Raw genomic sequence first — 26,293 nt, forward strand, 5'->3', positions numbered from 1 at the left:
ACCAGTATGACTAGATTATTCTGAATACCACTCTAATTGCTTCATAGGAGCCATAGTCTAAGGATCTATTCAGGTATTATTTGCTTTCAAAATTAGTTTGGGAGTTGGCCTTGAGCTTCTCCTGTTTCTCTCCTGAATATGGAATCTCCCAGTTCACCTTCTAGCTACATGTGCGGGGTGGGCGGGGGGGGGCACATGAGCTTGGATCCACTCCCAATTTCTTACCCTGGGTAGAATTTCAGGGGCCTTTAGACTTTTTTCTTAAAACTGACAAGGAATTGGTTTTGCAAAAGGTGTATGAGAGTAAGATGGAAGCAAAAGTGTCTGACGTTTGTTTGTCATAAAGGAGTGGTGTTGACAACAATTTTCTCAGAATCTTAACATCTGTTATGAGAAGTCTGACTGATGGCTTCTGAAGATGAGATACTGAATATGAGGTACATTTTAGGACCACTTCACAGATTACAAGTTCCAGCCTTGTTCCAATTAATTTAGCATCAAATCGATCTTTAAAAATGTGCCCTATTATTGACTACAGCTCCACACCACATGTACCCACACTGGACAATCAGCTAAACACCTTTCTTTCTTTTACTGTCTACTGTGTGTGTACCTGCAGGGGAAAATGCAGCCGGTTGTGATGCATGTGGTTTTAAAACAATATGTAGCTAATACAATTCTAACATGCTCAAACAGCAGAACTGTAATGTGTAACCACTAAATGCAGCTCTAACATAGAAGGAAACAATGTGCTAAAAAGAAAATGAAATTTTATTCCAGAAGCCCATAAACACAGTAGGACGGGTCTTCAACCAGTAGAGCTGCAGTGGATTCTGCCTGTTTTGTTTATTTCGTCTTTGAAAAGTCTGTAAGGAAGGCTTTATTCTCTTGAGATTTCAAGGCCTGTGGTTAAAGCATTTTAGCCCTATTGGGCAACAGTTGCAGGCAAATGCTCTACATGTTGAAACTTGTCATTCATCTGCCCATCTCCTTCGGGTTCATGCAGGAGATTGGCCGCATCTCCATAGAGATGCACGGGACTCTGGAGGACCAGCTCAATCACCTGCGGCAGTATGAGAAAAGCATTGTGAACTACAAACCAAAGATTGATCAGCTGGAAGGAGATCACCAACAGATTCAGGAGGCGCTAATCTTTGACAACAAGCACACCAACTACACCATGGAGGTAAAGGCCTTGGGAGGTCTGTAGAAATGTAGCACAGACATGTAAGGGAAATGCTAGTTTTAGTCCTTGAAGAAAATCATTTTCCTTTTGCAGTACCATTCAGCCCTGTTCTAAAGCTCTTGGTAAAACTGGAGTTTATACAATGGTGACAAACTGGTACCACTGGCTAGGCATGATTCCTGCACATAGATACTGATGTCAACACACATTGCTAATACTGTGTCTTAGGCAATGGCAGATAGCATGACTGTGTTCAGTAACACAATCTGGAAAAACCCACCTGCTTTTCCATATTTACCCACTTGTCTCCTCATACTTGAGGCCCATGATAGAATTTTGAGAGTGAAATTATGACTGGGCTGCTGTTAATGGTATCCACAATCCTTACACGTTGTGGACTGCAGAATACTTTAAGCATTAAATTGTTCTGGAAAGAACCTGCAGAAAGTGAAAGCAATGCATACAGCAGACAAGATTGTACAGTCCAGGCCAATGTGACAAGCAGTAGTTAAGGCACACCATTTGTTAATTCTTGCCAACGTATTGGTGGGCTTCAGAGCAAAGGAGGCCTTCTATTTTTATGAACATGTATTTTTCTATTGACAAGAGAATACCATGAGTGAATTCAGTAAGGCTGTTTGGAAAACTATAGAACAGCTGTATTCTTATTGTTTACATGAGAGCCTGAAAGTTCTCTACTGTTCCTGCTGGTCAAGGTATTTTTCAAGTCTAGGATCAACTGACTGTATTTTGAACCAAAACCTTCCAATAGCACATATTTTCCTTTTTTTAAAAAAAATAATAATCTTTTTTCCTCTCCTTCAGCACATCAGAGTGGGCTGGGAGCAGCTTCTCACAACAATTGCTAGAACCATCAATGAAGTGGAAAACCAGATTCTGACCCGGGATGCCAAAGGAATCAGCCAGGAACAGATGAATGAATTCCGTGCCTCCTTCAACCATTTTGATAGAGTAAGGGGAAATTAACAGTACCTGTAACTGAGAGAGACTGACTGGGAACACTATAGAACTGACAGGAAACTAAGCCTCCATCCCCCACTCCCACTGCAGGTGGTGGTAGTAGTAGTAGTAATACATGATAGAGTCTTTTAACACAAAACATTTGTTTGTTTTTGTTTATGTTTGTACACACCCCAAACTTCCATCTCTAGGCAGTTTACAGCAAAATAAAACAAATTAAAACCTTAAAACAATTTAAAACCACAATTCTAGTTAAAAAGCTTGGGTGAACAAATGTGTCTTTAAAAGGCTTTTTAAAATTTGTTAGAGATAGGGAGGCTCTTATTTCAACAGGGAGCACATTCCAGAGTCTTAGGTTAGCAACAGAGAAGGCCCATCCCTTCTCACGAGCTGGTGACGACTGATTGTCATGAGCTGGTGGCAACTACAGATGAACCTCTCCGGATGATCTCAATGGGCGATGGGGCTCATAGTGAAGAAGACGTTCGCTTAAATATCCTGGCCCTAACCTATTTAGGGCTTTATAGATTATTGTTTGTTTGTTTATCATATTTTTATACCACCTATGTACATCTCTAGGTGATGTACAAAATTTAAAATATTTAAAAGTCAACACAGATTAAAATACATGACACAATAAAAACAATAGCATAAAACAGTTATTAAAATAAATTATTAAAATTATTACCATTAATTCTAATTAAAAGCCTGTGAGGAGAGCCTTAAGGGTCTTCCTGAAAACAAACAGAGAAAGAGATTATCTTATTTCAGCAAGGAACATATTCCAAAGTCCTGGGGCAGCCACAGAGAAAGCCTGGTCCCAGGTTGCCGCCAAACAAGCTGGTGGCAACCGTAACTGGACTTCTCCAGAAGATCGTAACAGGCGGCAAGCTTTATGGCAAAGGAAGTGCTCTTTTAAATAGCCTGGACCCAAGCCATTATAACCAGCACTTTTGCCTGGAAACTTACTGGGAGCCATTGTAGTTCTTTTAATATAGTTTTAATATGGTCTCTTTGCAATAAACCAGAGACCAACCTAGTTGCCACATTCTGTATCAACTGCAGTTTCTGGACTACGAACAAAGACAGCCCAACACAGAACACATTGCAGTAGTCAAGTCTGGAGATTACCAGTATATGTACTACTGTTCTGAGGTCATTTATCTCAAGAAATGGACGTAGCTGGCATATCAGCTGAATCTGATAGAAAGCACCTCTGGCCACTGCCTCAACCCAAGACACCAGGGAGAGGTTTGGGTCCAAAAGCACTCCCAGATTGCATACCTATTCCTTCTGGGGAAGTGTGACCCCATCCAGAACTGGCAGATCAAAACTGTCTGCTGAGTTCCGTCCCCGCACAATAAGTACCTTCCTCTTATTTGGATTCAGTTTGTTTATCCCTGTAACAATGTTTTGGAATCCCTGAGAAAATGTTCATACAAACATTTGAACATCTTAGTTCACAAGTTCTCAAACCTTGGTTTGGCCAACCTTCCTAAATTAAATAGAATGGCTGAATCATAATAATGGGCCTCCCTGAGGGTAGCCAACAATTATAGGATGATGATGATGATCTTCTATCTATCTATATAATTCTCTGAGGCGTACCCATGGCAGCTCTTACAAGAGTTCACAAGCAGAAGTTCTGGTGACTGGGCAGTGGAGATTCCATATGCAGATAGGGAGGAGGAGCCTGTGATGGTTAAGGACAGTTGGATTGCAACTGTTACTGGTCAGATTGTAGAGAAGAGGACTCTATATCTATCTCTATATATAAAGATAGTTAGCAGGGGTCTGTGAAGAGAAGGGTCGTGAGGGAGGAAAGAGCCCCTTCAGGAGAAGGAGGCTGTCATTGTGTGAATTAGATGAGGAAAAAAGATGAACAATATCTGTTAACTCAGAAAAAGAGAGAGAGAGAGAGAGAGAGGAAAGAAGGAAGGGCGAGGGACAGGCCCAAGCCTCTCAGCAGCCTGAGGGAAATGAGCAGCCATGGCGGTGCCTACTGGCAGCAAGGAAGGGCCCAGTCAACCACTGCTGCTGTTTGGGGCTACTGAGGTCATCGGCGGAGGGAGGCAGGCAAGGGATGGGCCTGGGCCTTTCAGGGCCTATGGGGAACAAGTGGCCATGGTGGTGGCGGCGGCGGCAGCGAGGAAGGGCCCGGCCAACTGCTGCTGCTGCTCCTGTGGGAAGGAGTGAGGATCGGCTGAGGTTGGGGGCGTCTCTGGGGATAGGGGACTACAGCTTGGCCAATAGGTGCCAGCAACGCTGCAGCCACGACCAAGAGGGGTGAGGGGGATGGAGTAAAGGGATGGAGGACTGACCAAGAGGGGTGTGGAAGCAACTGGATGGAGGAGGAGGAGCAGGAGTGCGGCTCAGGTGAGGGTGGAGAGAACTCTTAGGTGAAGGGGACTGTGGCAGGGGGTGAGGGGAGCAATAAAGTACTAGCACGCAGATGCTCTGTGCAAGTTAAGCTAGTTATTATTACTATTGCTGGAATTAATACTAAATTTGCATTTTCTAAATGTGAAGGGCAACACCCTCAGCTTCCACGCTACGCAATTAGAGTGTGGCTGACCATCGCTCATGAGATCATGTTTTGCTGCCAGCAACCAGTTGTGTCTTGGATTTGCTCACAGCCTTTCTTATCTGTCTGTGGCCACACCTCCTGTGTTTCAGTTTGACGGTTTTTAAGTTTTTGATTATCGTGATTATTCTTACATTTCTGCCTAAAAAAGGAAGAGGATCCTTTTGCATGGTATAACCTCCCATCCCAAGCCACTGCATCTGTATGGAACATTGTATCCAGCAACCCCTCAAGGCAGTGCTTGAATTATGGGTGAAGGATAGGGGAGCCATTAATGAAATGCCCAAGCCCCACTCTCTGATTCCCCCCATTTTTGGCTAAATTGTACTCTCCCAAGTCTTGTAAAAGCAATAGCTAAGGAGTGTGCTGAAACATGATTTGGGCATCCGAATTGCAGGCACATCCCTTTAAAAACAAGGGCTTACACAGCCCCTTTAAAGTGGAGGAGAGCAGGTCCATTGCCGTAATCCAAGCACTCTCCCCAGTTATGCCTGTGTTGCAACGGGGCATCTCCCAGCTTCCCCTGCACAATGCCGGCACACAGGGGCAGGTGGGAGACATCCCGCTGGCGCTTGGGCATAGCCTGGAGGGAGCTCCAAAATTACGGCAATGGCGGCCATTAGAGAAGGAGCAGGTATGGATCTGCTCCCCTCTGCTTTAAAGAGGCTGTGTAAGCCCTTGTTTTTAAAGGGATGCGCCAGCAATTTGGATGCCCAAATCACATTTCGGCATACCCCTACTAAGGAGGCCATTACAAAAAGTAAGGGGCACAAGTCCCCTCTAGTTCTTCTGCAGTTTGGACATTAACAAGGAAAGGATGAATAGCTGCACAAATTATATGCAGCAGTTCCTGAACGGACAGTGTACAGCTTTTCAGTGTACTCTATTGAATCCTCAGTCTCTCTAGCATTTTAATGTAGTTTTAATGAACCATGTGGTCTTTTTCTCGTTTTGACTTAAAATGACTGCTGGGATGTAGTTACTGTAAACTACATGTACTAGCACGTTCTTGTAAATCTGTAATCTCTCAAGAATGTGCAATCTATTTTTAAGTCTTGGCAGTACTGCCAACTTATACCTCTGCTATGGAAGAATGATCTAAAGCAAGGATATCATTCATGCATTTAGATGTTTCAAATGTGTGCATTGCCTTAGCCTGCTTCTCTTCAGTCTGGATTACTAAAAAAAAAAAAAAAAAAGTGGCAGTCTTAGAATTAGAAAAGAAAATATAATTAATTATAAGGGGGTGGCGGAAGAAAAGGAGTCCTCAGAAATTGCTATTAATAATAATCGATGTGCAAACATTTTTCCAGACATGGTCACGTTTTCTGAGAAAGAAGTGTATTTTAAACATATATATATATATAGTAGCATGATCTAAATTGTCAACGTAGTGTCTAACTTTATGCACTTCTTATTTTTTTTCCTTCTCTGTCTTTTTTGCATGCCATTCTCCCCCCCCCACCAAATTTCTCTCTTTACTCACTGCATGGTACACTTCCTTTTCTTCGCCTTCCTTTGCCCTTTCCCCCTTCAACTTCTTTTTGTCATCTCTCACACCACTACCCCACCGGCACTGCATGTCCTGCTGCCTGGCGCACTGCATAACCAGGACCACTCCGGCACACTTGGCCCTGAGGAATTCAAAGCCTGCCTCATCAGCTTGGGTTACGATATTGGAAACGATGCGCAGGTACTGAATGCTAGTGGGGAATGCAACCAGATTGCAAACTATAAGGAAATAACCTATTTCTCCCCTCTCTCCTTTTTTTTGTTGTAATCCATCTGTTGTCAATGTTCTTATATTCTATTGTACATATTCCCATGTCCCTTTGTATGTGTTATCACAATTCCATTCTTTCTCTTCATGTTTTTTCATGTTTTGTGAAATCATTCTTTTGCTCTTAAACATCCTATTGTTTCCTTTCTTGCTTTCATTTTTCATCTCTCTTCACATCTCCATTACATTTTTCTTCTTGCCTTTATTTAAACTTTCATTTCCATCTTCATTTTCAATTAAATATGTCCTCATGTTTTCTCAAATCATTTTAATGATTTGTTGCATTGTCCAATATATCCCATCTTCCACTCCTCCTTCATGTAAATCTTTTCTTTGTAACTTCTTCCATGAGTTCATCTCTTCTTGGACTACTTTCTATTTTTCCTCCTCTTTTCTTCCTCCATATTTGTGTGGCTGTGTAGAAGAAGACTGGCATGATGGATAGTGAAGATTTCCGCACCTGCCTTATCTCCATTGGTTACAATATGGTAATGTAGAGGCATCTATAACTTCTATATGCAATGGTATACATTTGGCCCTTAAAGGGGGAAGGGCACACATCTAGTACATCAAGGTAAAGCTACATTTGTCCCGTGACATTCAAATATTATGTTTCGTAGTATAAAATCTTCATCCATCAACTGTATTTGGAAAAGAATCAATGTGATGTTTATTTGCAAATTGTAAGGGTCTTTCGTCATGAGTAGGTTTTGGGGTTCTTTGCATAATACAGGTATACCTTGTTACTCACGGGGGTTCTGTTCCTGGCCTGTTACCATAGGAAACAAAACCGCAAGTTACAAGGTGAATGCCGAGGTTGGGTGTTATTCACCCAACTGCAGCTACACAAAACCATGGGTGATGGATCCGCAGATAACAAGGTTTGCCTGTAATTCTGCATTTGTTACATAAGAATATCTCATTTTCCCAGCTTTCCAACTGCAGTATTCAGTACCTGTGAAAATGGGATTCATTCTTCCTCCAGATTGTGTATTGCTGTGTATATATGTATGTCTGTATGTATTTTAAATGTTCTATGCTGTTTTTCTGCCAAAAATTTTGTTCAAGGCAGCTTACACACATCTATAAAACAATGTAAAAATCATTGTAGAATCCACAATATATCATACAAAAGGTTTAATTGTGATGGTACCCCCGTTTAATTGTGATGGTAGTGTGAAGTGTGGTTGCACAAGAGTATGGACACCTTTTGAATATTTTTTGTGATGCCAGCAGTGATGAGCAGCTTACCCACCCTTCACCATTTTGTGAAGTGTATTTTTAGTAGTTTTGTTTTCCATTTATGTAGTAGCTGTGCCCCTTCTCTCCTGGCTATCCTAACATAGACGTGTCTAATACACACATACAAAGGCAATGGGTTAGCCTTGCCTTGGGTGGCAAAAGAGATTAGGCTCTTTTGGTTAACTCACTGGCCTTGGGCCTGCTAAAATCAATTATGACATGACATACAGCTCAAACATATACCTCTTTAGCCTTTTTCAGACATTATCAAAACTGGGGATGCTGAACTTATGCACATCCCCAAGAGCACACTTGTGATCCCCCCACCCGCCCTGGGGGAAGGAGAAGTGGGCAAAAATTGCCCCCCTGCCTGCACAGTGGGACTTTAGATTACTAAATACTGCACTTCTGCATGGTTAGTGAGGATGTCAGCTGCTAAGTTTTATTTATCTGCAGGAACTTCTGTGGTGGCAAAAGTACAAGATCAAGAGATTTCTTGATCTTAGAAGGTGCTGCAGCTGAACTCCATGAATTTCCCAGTCATATTTCATGCTGCTCATGTTCATGAACTTGTGTTCATGAGCTGGGAAAAGAGACAATAAAGGATAAAACATGATGTGAATAGGCCTTAGCCTTGCTGTTGCCAAATTAGACAATTGCCAAGAGATGCAAGCTGAAGTGGTGTATAAATCCACTCAAGAAATAAAATTAAAGGAGGAAAGACAGGATATAAATTATACATATAAATTAAACTCCAGGAGTTGCTAGCTCACACATTATACTGTTCTTGTGAGCTAGCCGTGATTTGAGCCGAGGGGGTAGAGTGGGGAGGAGAAGCAATATGTAGCAAATTGTGCGGCAGCAAAGGAAATACTGCGAATCTCCAGTGAGAGTTGCTTTTTCAGCCACAGATCTCCTGTTTTATTTCATTATCATTGCTTGAAATATTTACATGTGCCCCTCTACTACAATATTTATTGAGGCAGCTCACAAAGGTTAATTTTATGTATTTAATAATGGTATTGTTACCCTGTCTTTCTGTAAAAAGAATCAAGGAGCTAACATACTGTTGTATTCTATGCAGTAATCTTTTGTATTATGTATGTATGTATGTATTTATTTTATTTATGCCCCGCCCAAACTTACATCTCTGGGCGGTATTTAGTTGTTTGGAGGTTTGTCCCAATGGGGATCATAACATAAGAACAGCCCTGACGGATCAGACTCAAGGCCCATCTAGTCCACCATCCTATTTTACACAGTGGCCCACCAGATGCCACTAGGAAGCCCACAGGCAGGAGCTGAGGGCATGCCCTCTCTCCTGCTGTTACTTCCTTACAACTGGTATTCAGAGGCATCCTGCCTCTGAGGCTGGAGGTGGCCTATAGCCCTTAGACCAGTAGCTGTTGATAGACCTCTCCTCCATGAAGTTATCGAAACCTCTTAAAGCCATCTAAGTTGTTGACTGTCACCACATCTTGTGGCAGAAAACTCCACAAGTTCATTATGCATTGTGTCAAAAAGTACTTCCTTTTGGTGGTCCTAAATTTCTTGGTAATTAATTTCATGGGATGACCCCTGGTTCTAGTGTTATGTGTGAGGGAGAAGAATTTCTCTCTATCTACTTTCTCCACACCATGCATTATTTTATAGACCTCTATCATGTCTCCCTGCAGTTGTCTTTTTTCTAAACTAAAAAGCCCCAGGTGTTGTAGCCTTGCCTCATAAGCAAGGTGCTCCAGGCCCCTGATCATCTTGGTTGCCCTCTTCTGCACCTTTTCCATTTCTACAACATCGTTCTTTAGGTGTGGTGACCAGAATTATACACAGTACTCCAGGTGTGGCTGCACCATAGTTTTGTATAAGGACATTATAAATATTAGCAGTTTTATTTTCAATCCTCTTCCTAATGATCCCTAGCATGGAGTTGGCCTTTTTCACAGCTGCCGCACATTGAGTTGACACTTTCAACGAGCTGACCACCACGACTCCAAGATCCCTCTCCTGATCAGTCACCAACAGCTCAGATCCTATCAGCATATATGTGAAGCTGGCGTTTTTTGCCTCATTATGCATCACTTTCCACTTGCCGACACTGAACCGCATTTGCCATTTTGTCACCCAGTCCCCCAGTTTGGAGAGATCCTTTTGGAGCTCCTCACAATCTGTTTTGGATTTCCCTACCCTTATTTTGGTGTCATCTGCAAATTTGGCCAACTCTCTGCTTACCCCAACTTCTAGATCATTTCTGAATAAATTAAAAAAGCACCGGTCCTAGTACAGATCCCTGGAGGCCTCCTCTTCTTACTTCTCTCCATTGTGAAAACTCTCCATTTATACCTACCCTCTGTTTCCTGTCCTTCAACCAGTTAGTAATCCACACTTGTACTTGTCCCCTTATCCCATGACTGCTAAGTTTTCCTGTAAAGAGTGTGGGGAGGAGTCTAAAAAGGAAAAGGGAGGGGAAGGAGAAGGAGAAGGAGAAAATGGAGTTGTTGCTGAATCAAGCTACATAAGATTTCTTGTGTGTATGAGGTAAGCAGCTGTAAAACACACACTGTAAAGGACTAAGCCAGCTCATGTGAGAGGAATTTTAGCTGAGTCCGCCTCTCCCTGTGCCCCGTGGGCTGACCTGGTCTTAAATTAACTAAAGGAATCCTCTGTAAGTTGAATACGCTGCCACCACCCGCTCCTCAGAGAATGGGAATTTTCTGACTGAAGGGAGTGATAACCCTCAGTTCCCTCCTTACTGTGGTAGCAGGCACATATAAAAATGTAGCTCCACTTTTATATGTTCAAGTGGGAAATAGCCGGCTCAGCTGTCCTTTTTGGGGAGTTGAGGGACTGGAGAGCTCTCCCCCACTCTCCCAGAGTCAGGCAAACATTGAGATGAATGTTAAACCGAGAATAAACCAATTTATTAATGTTTTTCAAAAATAAGCACATTCTGGATTTTAAAGCGTAATGGTTTCAAATGGGGTTGTTTTCTTAATTTTTACAAAAAAGTGTAGCTTCATTTACAAAACACACAAGAAAAATGAAATACCTCTAACTTTATTTATTTATTTGTTTATTTATTTATACTTTTATATCCCGCTCTTCCTCCAAGGAGCCCAGAGCGGTATACTACATACTTGAGTTTCTCCTCACAACAAGCCTGTGAAGTAGGTTAGGCTGAGAGAGAAGTGACTGGCCCAGAGTCACCCAGCTAGTATCATGGCTGAATAAGGATTTACTCGGGTCTCCCCGATCCTAGTCCAGCACTCTAACCACTACACCACGCTGGCTCAATTCTAATACTTTTCCTAAATCTAATTCCATAAGCCCCAACCTGGGCTTTCTTCCTCCTCCTGGCACTCACCAGACTCTGGTGAAGCCAACCCTGCCATTTGAAGATAATGTGGGTCCCTGTCTCTTGTGCCCACCAACCAGACATCCAGTAGTGTAGGGATGCAGAGATTGCTCAGGCAGGCAGGTTCATATGAGATCAGATAGGTTTCCTAGCCATGACATTGTTAAGAGTACACCCATAGCATTTTGCCTTCCTGTAAAGGGAATGACCATTTAACTCTTCATTCTCTCCAGCCATCCAGCTATAGCTTTCCCTCATTCCTAAGCAGCTACAGCTAGCTTCCATACATCTGTGGTGAGGGAAATGCCTTTCAGGCCAGAGATTTGGACTTCAAATAGATTTGAACCCCAGTGCACCAATTTCAGAAGTAAGCACTGCTTAAATGGTGTGGATGAAAGGAGAAAAGATTGGGCAGAAAGCTTGCTAATAGATCATTGGGACAAGGGGGAAAGGAAGCTCCGGGAAGAATCAGTAGAATAGTGTGCTGAGAAATGTGGAGTCTCCGGGAAAAAAACTAATGTGGAAGGGGAGTAAAGGCAGCTAGACAGAATATTCTGGAGAGAAACCTGTTGGAAAGTGGTATAAAGGACTGAATGGCACATTATTTCTGCTTTTTTGTAACCATTTATGTCTCCTGGGTATTAGCATTATTATGGGACAGTTAGGTGGAGCTACATATGAGAGAGCACCTCTAGTCACATGTGTGACTGTTGGTTGTATAGGAAAAGTGGAGATATAAAGAAGGCTGAATAGAGAATAAATCAATTAGAACAAACCCTTCTTTAAATTTTTTTAGGCTTACACCTTTAAAAAAGTATTTACAGTTAAAAGCTTATCGTTGTCTTATCATTAGGAACACGATAATAGGAATACTTCTAAAAGGCACAGCATTGGTCAGGGTCTGAATTACATGTTTACCTAGAGCATTTATGTCATTGATTTCTATTTATGCCATTGACTTCCATATCATAAGATGGGTGGTAATGAGTAGCAGCCCGCTTGGGATTCAGTGACACTGTTTAGGATCAGTGCTGAAAATACCAATGTCTTAAGTATTGAGTTTGTCTTCCTCGTCCCTTCAGCTGTGTTTAAATTACTTCAGTTCATTTTTTTATTTTTTATTTTGGCATCACATTTTTGATCACCTCATGAATGGTGTGTCTGTGAAACATTCTACTTTATCCTTGCCTACTATTGGCAAATTGATTTGTTTTCAACTCTTGTCTTACGATCCAGGGTGAAGCAGAGTTTGCTCGAATCATGAGCATTGTAGATCCCAACCGCATAGGAGTTGTCACATTCCAGGCCTTCATTGACTTCATGTCCCGGGAAACAGCAGATACTGATACCGCTGACCAAGTTATGGCCTCTTTCAAAATCCTGGCTGGAGATAAAGTGAGTTCAGAGTTGATGGGGTGCATGCAGCAATAATTATTTCAGTGAGAGATCATGGTGACTATTCAGCCTACACAGTAAAGCTATTGTTCTATGGAAATATCCCAAGACTAGTTGTGAGCAAAACATGGCGGAGTAATTTAATGGGAATATCTGAACACATAGACTGAGAGTTAGAAATTTATGGAATTCCTCCCCACCACCACCACCAGTGTTCTGTATTTACCTTGAAGGACATGGACCTGGTGTCCGTACAGTCCGTGCACTGTATTAAGCAAGTACAATGGAATCAGATGACTAATACAGGCCTCGAATGCTTTTGCGTGCACACAGTTCACTTGAGTGTCCTGTAATTCATGGGTGCTCTTGTGGAGAAGTCACACTGACATGAAGCAGCATAACTGAATGAATTGTGCATGCATTTAAGGCATCTGAGGTCCACAGTGCACTCTCCTCAGAGAACATGCAGACAGTTTATTCATTCTGCTGTTTCTGAAGAAAGCTGGGGAAGATCTTCCGCATCAGCAAGAAATGTGCCCAGCTATACTTGGGGAGAGGGCACAAGCATAGGCAGTAGTCCAAAGTGCCCCAGTGCTACTAACTTTGTGGGCAGAGGCTTACAAAAGGTTGCTTCAAATTCGTGTAAGCCCAGTCACCGCCCTAAACTGTCAATTCCATCCCTGAAGTAATCTAACTATGTAGTACAGGTCCTGTGGCTTTTTGAAACTCAGGAGATTGATTTAAATACACTTCAGACCATTACAGATTGTAAACCACCCTGAGATTTTATATAGAGTGGTATATAAATGTGTTAAATCAATAAATAAAGAAGGGGGGGAGACAGAATATCCAAATACAAAGCTGCTTAATATCACTGTAACACATAAATATATATATTTTAGTACTTCCATATGACTTGGAATGTTAACTGGAATCTGGTGGCTTTCACTTAATATTCACACTACTGCATTTTGAAAGCAGTATGGTTGTGATTTATTTATTTTTTAAGTTACAGAAGCAGTAGTGCTCCCTAATCTTTCAGGTTGTGAAATATACTGCACTCTAGTTAGGAGACAAAGAAAATACTTGGTGAATAAAGCTACTACTTAGCATGAAAATAAGTGCAGTCAGTGTTAATAAAATTGTGTCTGCCTCATCCAGTCAAAACAGAAAAAGAACATCTCTATATTCTCTTGCAGAACTATATCACTGTGGATGAATTACGACGGGAATTGCCTCCTGATCAAGCTGAATATTGCATTGCTAGAATGGCACCTTACACTGGGCCGGATTCTGTACCGGGTGCCCTGGACTACATGTCTTTCTCTACAGCTCTCTATGGCGAAAGTGACCTTTAACTACCACCTGTCTATCTACCACACATCCTTACTCTCTCCCATCCAGGTGCACTTTTCTTTCTGTTTGCAAAGTGGGTTCTGCTTTGCCTTTATTTTCCCTTCCTATTTCCACTTCAGATAACAGATCCCATTGGGGGAGGGAGCAGGGGGAGGGGAGAATATTGAAATCAGTCTGTCAGGCCCCTGAAAATAACAGTTTACAGAATTATTTTGTGCAAAAGAAAAAAAAGGTTACATTTAAACATATTTTATTATAGAAAAAAGTATTTTTCTCCAGGATTGAAGCATAAATAGAAAATTTTAAAAGTATTACACAAAATGTATGAGGGGTTTTTCCCCTTGTTGCTTAGACATAGGAAATGGAGTTTAATGTTTAATGGAGTTTATATACCTAAGCCTTGCCCCACTGGTTCTTTCAACTTCCCCATCTGTCTCTATTTCCTTACCACATTTTTTCCCAGTGGGGGAGGCACATAAGGCATGTATTTCTGGTTCACTCATTTCATGAAAATATTGGACAATAAAACTTTTTGAAATTTCTGTGTTTTTTAGGGAGAAAAATGTACACAGCTCATGTTTTAATATTTAATTAAAATTACAATATGCCTACTATGTGTTGTTGCTGAAAGTTGTCTGGTTTCCAAACATGGCACTTGAAAGTTGGCATCTTTGATATTGCTTGTCACAGACCATATTAAAAAAAAAATATTGTGATAACAAACCTAGACTTCATTCTTTTGTCTAGATAACTGGTTTCATTATATTTAGCTATAAACAGAAAGACTTTTCAAAATACATTTGGTAGCTTGGGGTTTTTTTTGTATATTGTTCTGATGTTAATGTTTTTATCTGTTTTCTTAAATGCAAGACACCAAAGTGCTTTCTCCCCTCCCTTGCTTTGAATTGTATTGATGTTTACATGACTGGTTCAGATGCTTCAAATGAAGATAACCTTACCACAGCCAAATGTTACTTGGACCAAACATTGCATATCTCTGGGTACTGCAGCTTCTCCCCCCCGCAGCAATGAAATAGTCCCCATTCTGTTTAAAAGAAGTTCTATCTAACAGCACATTCCTATGCCTGTTTACTTGGAAGTAAGCCCCAGGATGTTTAATGAGGCTTACTCCCAGTTAGGTATGGGCACAAATCCTTTTCAGCACAGTGGGAGCTACTTCTGAGTAAACATGCAAAGCCTTTCACTATTAGGCTGCAATCCTATGCAAATGCATCGAATCATAAGGCCAATTTTTAAAAATGCTGTCATCTGACTTGAATAACCATCTTACCACCACCAATCCCAGAAATGGAATGAAAGCAACCCCCCCCCATGTAAAATATTGACTAAAAAATCAATTGTTCTTAAAAACAATAAATTTTGTGTGTTCAGTTTGTCTTGGGTTTTTTCTTTAGCTGTTGTATGTGTGTCTTAGTCTTATGTCCTTATCTTTCTCCAACACAACATAATTTGAAATTTATTTTTAAAATACAAAATAGAGATCTCCCAATCCTAGTGAGCAAAAACCTGAACACTTCAGAAAAGGAAGTATGACAAAAGTTTAACACTAAGATCAGCAATACTGTACTGAAGTGTTTCTTTAAGAGACAAAAACAAAACATCTGTCTAACCATTGCAGGGAACAAGTGCTTTTCTCCAGTGCCAGTTCTTCCGCAAGGGTATTTGAGACTGTTAGGGAATAGAGATTCTTGTTACACTACTATAATTGTTTTCCCAAGAACAAGATTCATATTAAGTAGCAATCTGCAAATTCACAAGGGGCACCTATTTTGTTTCCATGGATGTTATCCAAGTAGCATCAAGTACAAACTCTGATTTTGAGTACCTTACTTTTTTATTTTATTTACTGTGATAATATCAGTTTATATATAACTGTCCTTGTAGTTTTATTATGAACTCTAAATGCAAGGTTACAGTATTGTTATACAAATACTAAATCAACAATAATACTAAAATAGTTTCTTCCAGCAGTCCTTTATAAGGTAACACCTTTGCAAATGAAATCCTTGACAATTCATGACACTTTTGTTGCTTCTGCTGCACTGCCACCATTAACATAGGAACACTATTTTTGTTTTATATTTATCTTGTGCACACAAGAATTTATGCTGGAAAGTTCTTTCAGCAGATTGTTGGTACTTGGTATACAACCTAGAAGTTCAGATATACATTTTGTCCTCAGATCAGCCTGTATAATAAATAGTGTTATAGATCTTTGAGATTCACATACACAATCACTCACTTAATAGGATCTAGTTAATGTGCCCTTCTAAATATTGCGTTGGCACAGTATGAAAGCTAAAGCACTTAAAAGGCTCCCAGGAAGGAGCTCCGTTGTATCATACAATAATTACAACATATATATTTCTCAATCATATTTGCATTCCATTCTTGCTTAAAGGAGCTCAGAACATGGGTTTATAATCTTATTCTTGCAACAAGTCCAAGGCCACTCCATGATTTCCCTCATACAAATCCAACACAAAACCCACATCCACTCACACTACTGTTTTTCTTATTGTTTGTGTGACATCATTCATTTTTATTATAGTCTTAAGGATAGGATAGGAGTAGGGATGGCCATGAACTGTGGTTTGAACCGCGGTTCTAGCATATTTCGGGAGCGGGGCCCAGGAGTTTAAGGAAGAAGAGAGCAGGTCCTTACTGACTTTCCACTGTCCATGCAGCTTCCTGCTTCCTGCTAGGGCAGCACACATCCCAAGAAGCCCTGTGCGACGTCAGCATGCATATGCCATCTGCGCAAGTGTGGGTGCCATTTGCGTGGTCAGCAACACCATGCTGATCATGCAAATATTGCCTGCACATGTGCGGACCGCATGTGTGTGCTGAAAACACGCCGGGCTTCTTGGGATGTGTGCTGCCCTAGCAGGAAACTGCTTGGGATGGCGGAAAACAGGTAAGGACCTGCTCTCCTCTTTCTTAAAGCACCTGGGCCCCGCTCCTAAAATGTGCTCGGACTGCGGTTAGTGCACATCCCCAGATGGAAGATAATGTTCTGAGAAATCTGATTGAACATAATATAAATCTTGCCCTATATGTTCCACTACGTCTTTCTCTCTTTTCAAAATAAAATTCAGAATTCTCTACTCTACATCTGTCTCACACAAGTATGCAAGGTTTCTTCATGTGTTGTTCTCAGTACAGTCATCTTTGTAACCACTGACATTAACTATCATACTTCAGTGGGTTCCAAAATGGGGCAAAATATGTTTCTCTGCTATTAAGAAGAGAAAACAGATGTTAGTTGTGGGCAGGGGGGAGGCATGGTTGCCTTTCCTGCCTTGTTTTGTTACCTGATCTCCCCAGAATGTATATGTTCTACACCTTGCTGACTATAAGCAGACCTGAGGAAGCAATAACGGCCGATAGTTGGGCTTTGAAGTAGTATTTTTTACTGTTAATTTTCTGCTCACTATGATGTACTATTGGGGACAGCCAAACAGCAACTGGTACTCAGTTGAGCAAAACTGACACATGTTATTTCCTCCAGTCCTGAGAGAATGAAAATGGGGGAGGAAGTGACGGCTCATTTCATTTCAAAAGCTTCACCTGCAGAGACGGGAATAAAGGCGCAGTAGTCTGGACTGGTCAGGGCCTATGGTGTGGGAGGAGCAAAAGAGGGTATACTTGAGAGGCGCTTTGCAAACTGTGAGCCTGGGTGGGAGAGGATACTTACTGGGGCAGTGATTTATGACTGCTGGGTTTACAAACGAGCCAAAATTATGCCTGCTTGGCTGCCAGAACTAGGGAAGCAAATGTCAGTGAATTTCAGAAGAGCTGTTTCTGTAATTTGTGGGCACTCTTACTTACAAAGGCTACACACACTAAAAACATTATGTGAGAGAGAGGACTGTATTTCATATGCTGCCATATATCTATTCCTTAATAACAAGTGCATGGCTACATTGTGCTGACACAGCCTGCCACCATTTGGCAGGGTGGATTTGATGAGACTGCAGATTTGCGTGGTGATCTCCAAGCACAGACACTTGAATACCCAGAGCAGAGTCCAAGCCTCTTCTCCTCAGCTGAATAACTGCATGCTAGCCCTCCTCAGTCTGTCCCTAAGCAAAATATTGTGCTAATGCCACTGCCACCCTGTGCCTGCTAAGCCTAAAGTGAAATGTGGGCTATGAGATTCCACTCCATGCCAAGACATTCCCCAGAAAGATGAGGTGGCAGCAATGAGGGTCACCCAGACAGGAGGCAGGCTTAATCTCCACTGCAACAGCTGCCAGTTGGCCTATGTTTTGCTAGTCTGACTAGTAAAAGTGTGTTTTATAAGATAGCCAGCACTGTCCCAAGCCAAAAGGTGGAGTAAACATTAATGAAAAGCGGAAAAACTGCATATTCTGTTGGGCTTCTCCCACAGCCCACTAGATTTACCTACACTCTTGGCACAGCATTCTTCCAAGGAACTCAGGGCAGCATACATGGTCCCCCCAATTTTATTCACACAACCCTATAAGGTTCGGCCAAGAATGACTGGCACAAGGTCACCCAGTTAAATGTCATGACTGAGGGGAGGATCTGAACCTGGGTCTCCAACATCCTAGTCTGTTGCTAGCCTCTGGAGTCAACCTTTCTTAATTTTAAAAAGTACACCCCATTTTTCAACCCAGTCTTTCTAAGGTGGCTTTCAGTTACTAAAGCGGGGGGGGGGATGTTAGAACAAATAAAATATAGAACAAAATTAATACAAACATTATTAAAACAGCAGTTAAGTAATAACCTTAGTAAACAGCAAAAATCAGTGCTAACTTAAAAAACAAAAGAAACAAATTCAAGAAAAGAGTGCTTACTGAGTGCCAGATGTAATAACTTTTAGACATGGAACAAAACCCTTTTTATTTAATTAGACTCTGTAAATTTCTTTAAAAGGCCTAAGTAAATAAAAAGAACTTTGTCCAGTGCCTGAAATAAAGAACACACTAGGCAAACCTTCCTGGCAAGAAAACTTCATAGATGTAGCATCACAGATGAAAAGGCTCTCTCTGCAATTGCCAACTGTCTAATCTAAAGTGGCAGACACGCCCAGAAAAGGACCACAAATGATGATCCTAATAACTGGGTAGGATCATGTGGGAGCAGGTGGTCCCCTCTTACCATTTCCTGTAAAAATAAATGACTGCCATTATCTCCCTTAGTAACATGGAACCGTTCACAAGCTAGGACCCCATGATATGCATGTGGTGTGCAATGTGGCTCTGTGCCTAGATATTTATTATTCATTCATTCATTCATTCATTCAGTTTTTATACCGCCTTTCCAAAATTGGTTCAGGGAGGTTTACAAATAAAACAAAAACAGTTAAAATCAATCAACAGTTAAAACAAAGATTTTAAAATACCATAAAACAATAAAACAATGTTAAAACCCTGAAAAACCAGGCACATTAAAACCCTTTGCAACAATTTAAAAACCCTGGAAGGCCAGGCCAAACAGATTGGTCTTAAGGGCTCTCTTAAAGACCAATAAAGAGTTCAAATTACGATTTCTGCAGGGAGCGCATTCCACAGTCCAGGAGCGGCTACAGAGAAGCCTCCTGAGTCTGCCTCCGAGTTGCCACCAGACGTACCAGTGGTAACTGGAGACGGACCTCCTCAAATGACCTTAACGTGCGGTGAGGATCATTTGATTATCATACAGATAATCACTGCACCTCTTCCTTTGAGATATGTGCTCTGCTCTCGCTCTCTCCTCCCACATGCAGCCTGCCATGATTGGTGCGACAGCATTTTGGTTTTGGAAGGGCAGAAGCAAGGTCTAAATTGTAATCAGCCTAATGGCAAGTGAAAAATGTCTTGGTAGGGCTGATTTGTATGCTATTCTTGTTGTGCAGGAGCCACTTCCTCATGGTTGTCCAAGCTGGTATGGTCTGTAAACAACAGGCACCATGTGGGCCAGGTGAATGTTGTCAATATCTCAGGCTAGTCAGTTTTATCCCACATACCAGCTAGTATCATGGTGGAAAGTACATTCATTATATTTTCCAGCCATGTAAAGAGAAAAATACATGGTGGTAGCCAATCCACATAGGGAGCAACTGCACACCAGCAGCTCTTTCCATGGAGGATCTGGCATGTGAGGCAACTTCCTATATGTCGGAATGCTAAGTAAACTATAGAAACTCCCTTTAAAACAAAGTAAGAAATTTATCTAAACTATTCCTAGGGGGAAAGTCTATATTGCATAAGTGCTTTAGAAATGTTTAAGGGAAGTATGCCAACTGTGTTCATGAATACATAATTAGCAACAACATCTGGCTTCTAGCTTTTTGTGCTTGTGGGGAGGGTAGTTGGTCGCCATCGTGCTGTGTGCAACATTTAACCCAGATCAAAATACCAAACAGATGGTGATCCATTTCTTCTGAAATAGCGAAGCATACTCAAAGCATTAATACAAATTAGAAAACACACACACATAATCATAGGAACATTCAAAGTAATTTTATTCTGAGTTAGGCTATTGGTCTATCTGGGTCAGGGTTTAACAGCCATAGAAGAGAACCCTCCCTTATACCCTCCCACACCCCAGATAAGAGTCAGCAGGATCCACAGGGCCTCTGGCCCAACCCCTCTGGCAGTGGAAGGCATCAAGACTCTTGCATTTGCTGCTAGGTACAACCTGGCAGTGTCTTGACTCTAACTGGACGAGATGCGACTGGACAGGAGAAGCGGGTCTGTAGATAGATAGGTGCCAAGCCCCGCAAGGCTTTGAAGGTCAAAACCAGGACCTTGAATTGAACTCGGAAGCAAATAGGCAACCAGTGCAATGACTGCAGGAGAGGTGTTACCCTGTCATATTTTCTGGCACCCATGAGTAGGCGAGCCGCTGCATTCTGGACCCGTTGTAGTTTCCTGATCGTCCTCAAAGGTAACCCTAGATAGAGAGTGTTACAATAATCTGAGCAGGAGATAACAAGGGCATGGGTCACTGTCGTTAATGCCTGCCAATCAAGGTAAGGGCGTAATTGGTGAACCAGATGAAGCTGGGCAAAAGCATTTCTGGCCGCAGCCTCCACCTGCTGTTCAAGCAGGAGGCGCGAGTCCAAAGGGACCCCCAAATCACGAACAAGCTCCTTTGGGGGCAGTGACACCCCACCTAAAACAAGGTTCACATCCAGTTGTTGGCCGATACAAGGGCTGGATAAAAGTAGTTCAGTCTCAGTGGGATTCAGTCTGAGCTTGTTTTGATTCATCCAGACCTTAACAGCTTCCAGGCATCGAGTAAGCACAGAAACAGCATCCCCAGAATGGTCTGGGATGGCAATATACAGCTGAGTATCATCAGCGTATTGATGAAATCTCACCCCAAACTGGGAAATGACCTGACCCAGTGGCTTCATATGAATGTTAAAAAGGACAGGGGCAAGAACTGAACCCTGGGGAACTCCATAAAGGAGTAGCCATGGGTCAGAGCATCTGTCCTTATGCATACCGACTGGACACGCCCACTAAGCTAAGAATGGAACCACTGCAAGACAGTGCCCCCGATACCCAACCCACGCAGGCGGTCAAGAAGGATAGCATGATCGATAGTGTCAAAAGCCACTGAGAGATCTAAAAGGACCAAGAGAGGGACACTATCTTCATCAAGGTCCCAAAGAAGGTCATCTACCAGAGCAACCAGTGCTGTCTCTGTGCTATGCCGAGACCTGAAACCCGACTGATAAGGATTAAGATAGCTAGTTTCTTCCAAAACCCTCTCAAACTGGGCACATACAATCCTCTCTAACACCTTCGCTAAAAAAAAGGGAGGTTGGAGATCGGTCTATAGTTGTCAAGGACCTAAGGGTCCAAGGAGGGTTTCTTCAAGTGAGGGTGAACTATCACCTCTTTAAGGGCTGCTGGCACGAAACCCTCACATAACGGAGTTAACCAACTCCCGTAGCCAAGAATTAACATTCCCTCCGACTGTTCTAACTAGCCAGGAGGGACAAGGGTCCAAGCAACATGTTGCTGCACCCATACCCGAAAGAATTGTGTCTATATCCTCGACCAACTCAAAGGTGTCCCATGTAATGTCACAATGCGGAATCTCTATCTGACCAGATCCTATAGAAGTAGAGTCCAACTCTAGCCGAAGGCGGGTGACTTTATCAGCAAAGAATCAAGCAAATTGATCACAGCGGCCAGATTGCATGTCTACCGGATCCACTCTCCTAAGAAGGGAGCAGGTAATCCGGAATAAGGCCGCTAGACCAGAGTCAGCTGATGCAATAAGAGTGGGGAAATAGTGAGATTTCGCTGCTCTTATCATCCTAGAATATTCTCGAATATGAGCAAGTAATCACCTTCAGTCATCTTTGGCACCAGTTTTCCTCCAACGACGTTCCAAGCGTCTTTTGGTCTGCTTCATCTCCCTAAGCTCCGCAGAGAACCAAGGGAGCCGGGATCCATGAACCTTAAGAGGACGCTTGGGAGCAATTACATCTAACACTTTCATGGCCTTGATGTTCCAAGATTCCACGAGCTGAATTGGAGAAACACCCACCAGATTGCAAGGAATATCCCCAAGAGCCTCCTGGAATCTGTTAGTTCTGGTTTTCTTACATATGAAATATCTTCTTTATATTTAAAAGCCTTAGGATGTATGTAGTGAATCCTGTGGTACGTGGCACGTGGCACATGCTGTGAGATTTCCTGGCAGGGCAGAACAGAGCAGAGCGCTGGCTCTCCGAGCCAGCCTGCCAAGGAGGGAGGGAGGTCAAAGAGGTGGCACTGGTGCCATTGTGAACCAGCGGAGAGCACATGTCGGCTCAAACCGCCCCCACTTCTCAGGAGGATGGCTGAGCAGATGGTGGTGTGGGCAGGCAGAGAAACCAGGGCTGAAGGGATGGGGGCGAGAACAAGCTGGCTGCTGGCCAAAGGGACGTTCTGAGGAGGGAGAGTGATCTGGCCGAAGGCATGGTGGTGGGGAGAGCTGGCTGAAAGGACTGCGGGAGAATGAACTGGCCAAAGGGATGTGGAGAAGGGGAGAGCAATCTGGACGAATGGAAGGTGGGGAGAGCAGGCTGAAGGGGTTGAGGGAGAACGAACTAGCTGTAGGGACATTGGGGGCAGAGGCACTCTTACCCCTGGACTTCCGGGCCAAGGACCAGGGCCTGTACAAGCTCATGGGACCCCCCAATTCCTCTTTAGTTTGTCCCAGGTGGTGTGGTCAATCGGCTGAACATGATGATGTTTAATTTGCGGGGGAGGGATGAAGGGATGTGGTGGGGGGGAGGAAGAGAACAAACTGGCCAAAAGGATGGGCGGGGGAGAGAGCTGGCTGAAGGGATGGGGGGAGAACAAACTGGCCGAATGGATGGGGAAGGGAACAAACTGGCCAAAGAGATGGTGAGGGGAGAACGAACTGGCCAAAGAACCAGCGTGGTGTAGTCGTTAGAGTGCTGGACTAGGACCAGGAAGACCCGAATTCAAATACCCATTCAGCCATGATACTAGCTGGGTGACTCTGGGCCAGTCACTTCTCTCTCAACCTAACCTACTTCACAGGGTTGTTGTGATGAGAAACTTAAGCTTGTAGTACACCACTCTGGGTTCCTTGGAGGAAGAGCAGGATATAAATGTATAAATAAATAAATGGGGGGCGGGGCGGGGGAAGAGAATGAACTGGCTGAAGGGATGGTGGCGGGAGAATGAACTGGCTGAAGGAATCGAGCCAAATGCTTTCTATTCTGACTGGTAGCATCCTTTTAAGATCTCAGCGATCTTCCCCAGCCTGCTACCCGGCGCTATCCGTTTTGTAACTGAAGCTGGGGCCAGAGTCTGGGACTTTTGTGTGCAAGCCGTGTGCTCCTCGCTAAGTTATGCCCTCTCTCAAAGGCCAGTCAGGGTGTGTACATTGAGGGACATAACTTTAACTCTGGCTACCAAAAGTCATTCTGAAGAAAACTGTCTTGTACCACTTTAGGCTGAGATACTCCAGCTCGGGCTTTGGTGAATCTCAGGGGAATGAAAAGGACCGCTTTGCAGGGAAGAGAAGAGTAATTCTAGCCTCTCCTTGTGCATGTACGAGCACATGCCGGGGTCACCATTCTTCACTACAATTTTCTTTTATTGTTTCAAAGTACAAAATTGTAGCGAAGAATGATAATTCCAACCTATGTTCATGAATACACAAGGTGAGGCTAGAATTTTTCTGGACCCGTTAATCAGGCGCCAAAACACGTTTATATATATGTGTGTGTATATCTGTATCTAATCTATATCTGTCTTCATTCACATTCTAAAGTTGCACACAAGTAGCTGGACATCCCAGCAATTGTTGCATAACGCCATTCCTCAGAGTAACAACATATCCCAGCCTGCCTTTCTCCCAACGCCCGCTTTCCACGCAGCCCTTTTAGACAGCACCCGCCTACAATTCCCGCGAAGCCCGACCCCTCGCCACGCCAGGGAAAGTGTTTAAGGAGGGAAACCTAGCGCGTTGTCGTCTGGGAGTTGTAGTCCGCGAGCGGGTTGGATGGAAGGGGCTGAGCTGCGGCCATTGACGAACGTGCTGCCGCCGTCTTCGCTGCCGCTCCTCTTAAGGGAAGTGGCGCCGCCATTTTCTTTGGCGGACCGAAGCGAGTGTCAGGGCCGTGCACGGGGAAGGCAGCGAGTTAATTAAACGCTTGCGCTGCCGGTGAGTGCCCGTCCTCGTCGGGCGGAGGGACCGAGGCGGAGCTGGAGGGGGTGGAAATGTGAGGTGCCGGCCGCGGCTGTAGTGGTTATAACCACGCCAGGGCTCTTGAGAGTCGTGAGCAGGCTGTGCTTAATCGCTGCGGCAAACGGAGCGTAGCCGGGCTGAGAGGCCGATGCGCAGAGGGCCCCTCTTGCCCTGTGGCCGCTGCTGAGCGAGGGGCCCTCCAGAGCTCTCCCGCCCCGCAGGTGCCGCCGCCTCCTCGGTGTTCCTCGAGTTCTCCCGTCCTGTTCGGCTCCATTTCTCTCAGTCTGCTGCCGTTAACAGCCTCGTTCTTCTCCCTCCCATTCCTTACCCCACCATTTGCTTCCCTCCAGGTTCTACAGAGCAGGCCTCGAAGGCACGTCTGAGCAGCCAGCATTCCCTCTATTCCACTTGAAAGGTAATTATTAGGAAGGGAGCTGAAAGCACAGCCTTTCCCACGATCTCTGCTGCTGGGATTTTTCGCTCTTTCTAACCCCGCTTATTGGTTAGATTTCTGTACTGCCTCACCCAGATAGCTCTAGCCTTCATCTTACTGCTTTCTGCCCGTTGGCTGCTAGCTTAGGAGGTACCTCGTGTTTAGGAGTCTTACTCAGTGTCTGCTTCTGGGTCATCAAGAACACTAAGACTGCATTTGAATTTAAGAAGGTATTATCTGTGGCAGCCTCTGAGTTACACAAGAGTTCTATGGAACTTGAAAGGCTTCTATACTCCTACATCAGTGGGAGTTGGTGCAAGGAAAGATAGCATCGTAATTATATTTCACTTTTTGAAGCTAAGTATAGGAACAGCTGTTTATGGCAAGTAAACAGTAGTTAAACAGATGTTTAACTGCTTCACTTGAAAGTCTACTGAGTATATTGATAAATGTAGACTGTGGGCTTAGGCCTGTTACAAACATTTTCTGCAATGTCTGTTTTTATTGTAGATAATAATAGCTGTTAAATTTTCATACAGTATCTTATTGCTGAAGTAGTTGGAGCCAGATAAGAAAAGCCCTGCTGGATCAGGCGCAAGGCCCATCTAGACCAGCATCCTGTTAAACACAGTGGCCCACCAGATGCCTCTGAGAAGCCCACAGGCAAGAGGTGAGGGCATGCCCTCTCTCCCTGCAACTGGTATTTAGAGACATCTTGCCTCTAAGGCTGTAGGTAGCCTATAGCTACCAGACTAATACCCATTGATAGACCTGCCCTCCATGAATTTTTCTAAGCCCTTTCTAAAGCCATCCAAGCTAATGGCCATCACCACTTTCCTTGGCAGAGAATTCAATAGATTAATTCTGCACTGTGTAAAAAAGTACTTTATTTTCTTGATCCTAAAATTCCCAGCCTTCAGTTTCCTGGGATGACCCCTGGTTCTAGTGTTGTGAGAGAGGGAGAAAATTTTCTTTCTCTCCACTCTGTTTTAGTGCTAATGGACTTCTTTGTTTTCTGCAGGGAAAGTGTTAACCTGTAACTTGATCTCTTTAGGACATCTTAATGTAAACTGCTTTTTGAACTCTTTTGTTGAAAAGCAGTACATAAATAATAGTAATACAAAGTATGAGAATGGATGCCTGGGCTATAGTTGATAACTGCTTTGTTGTCCTCTTGTCTCTTCCATCAAATTAACACCCCTGTTGCCCTGTAGGTTGGCATGAGATTCACTTTGATCCAGTGCAATAGCCATGTCCAGTATCTACTCTCTGCTGTGATTAAAATG

At 43.2% G+C, this 26,293-nt stretch overlaps 2 protein-coding genes and 1 long non-coding RNA gene across 9 annotated transcripts in view; 2 read left to right on the forward strand and 1 right to left on the reverse strand.

Annotated features, from left to right (window-relative positions):
* ACTN1 (actinin alpha 1) overlaps nt 1–15,270 on the forward strand; it is a 147,568-nt gene extending 132,298 nt beyond the window's left edge. For 2 of the 6 annotated variants that reach the window (XM_053262872.1, XM_053262864.1), the window contains exons 17-22: nt 1,007–1,186; nt 2,012–2,158; nt 6,364–6,444; nt 6,954–7,019; nt 12,362–12,520; nt 13,720–15,270. In XM_053262872.1, the coding sequence (XP_053118847.1) occupies nt 1,007–1,186; nt 2,012–2,158; nt 6,364–6,444; nt 6,954–7,019; nt 12,362–12,520; nt 13,720–13,878 (792 nt within the window). In that variant the 3' untranslated portion in view covers nt 13,879–15,270. The remainder of the gene's footprint in view (nt 1–1,006; nt 1,187–2,011; nt 2,159–6,363; nt 6,445–6,953; nt 7,020–12,361; nt 12,521–13,719) is intronic. The other 4 variants (XM_053262908.1, XM_053262899.1, XM_053262880.1 and 1 more) reach the window with 2 other exon arrangements.
* On the reverse strand, nt 754–4,463 carry LOC128330292 (uncharacterized). The gene is made up of 3 exons (XR_008310037.1): nt 3,776–4,463; nt 2,856–2,901; nt 754–1,063 (listed from the first exon to the last, which is right to left on the reverse strand). It is a non-coding gene; the product is annotated as an uncharacterized LOC128330292 (long non-coding RNA).
* Nucleotides 15,271–24,366: 9,096 nt separating the features above from the next.
* The window catches only part of LOC128332086 (serine/arginine-rich splicing factor 5-like), a 28,657-nt gene continuing 26,730 nt past the window's right edge, over nt 24,367–26,293 (forward strand). Inside the window, exons 1-2 of one of the 2 annotated variants that reach the window (XM_053266364.1) lie at nt 24,367–24,550; nt 24,925–24,989. The gene's annotated coding sequence lies outside the window, so the exon portion shown is untranslated. The remainder of the gene's footprint in view (nt 24,551–24,924; nt 24,990–26,293) is intronic. The other variant, XM_053266357.1, reaches the window with a different exon arrangement.

This window comes from Hemicordylus capensis, chromosome 1, assembly GCF_027244095.1.
Source record: "Hemicordylus capensis ecotype Gifberg chromosome 1, rHemCap1.1.pri, whole genome shotgun sequence".
In the NCBI taxonomy this organism is placed as follows: domain Eukaryota; kingdom Metazoa; phylum Chordata; class Lepidosauria; order Squamata; family Cordylidae; genus Hemicordylus; species Hemicordylus capensis.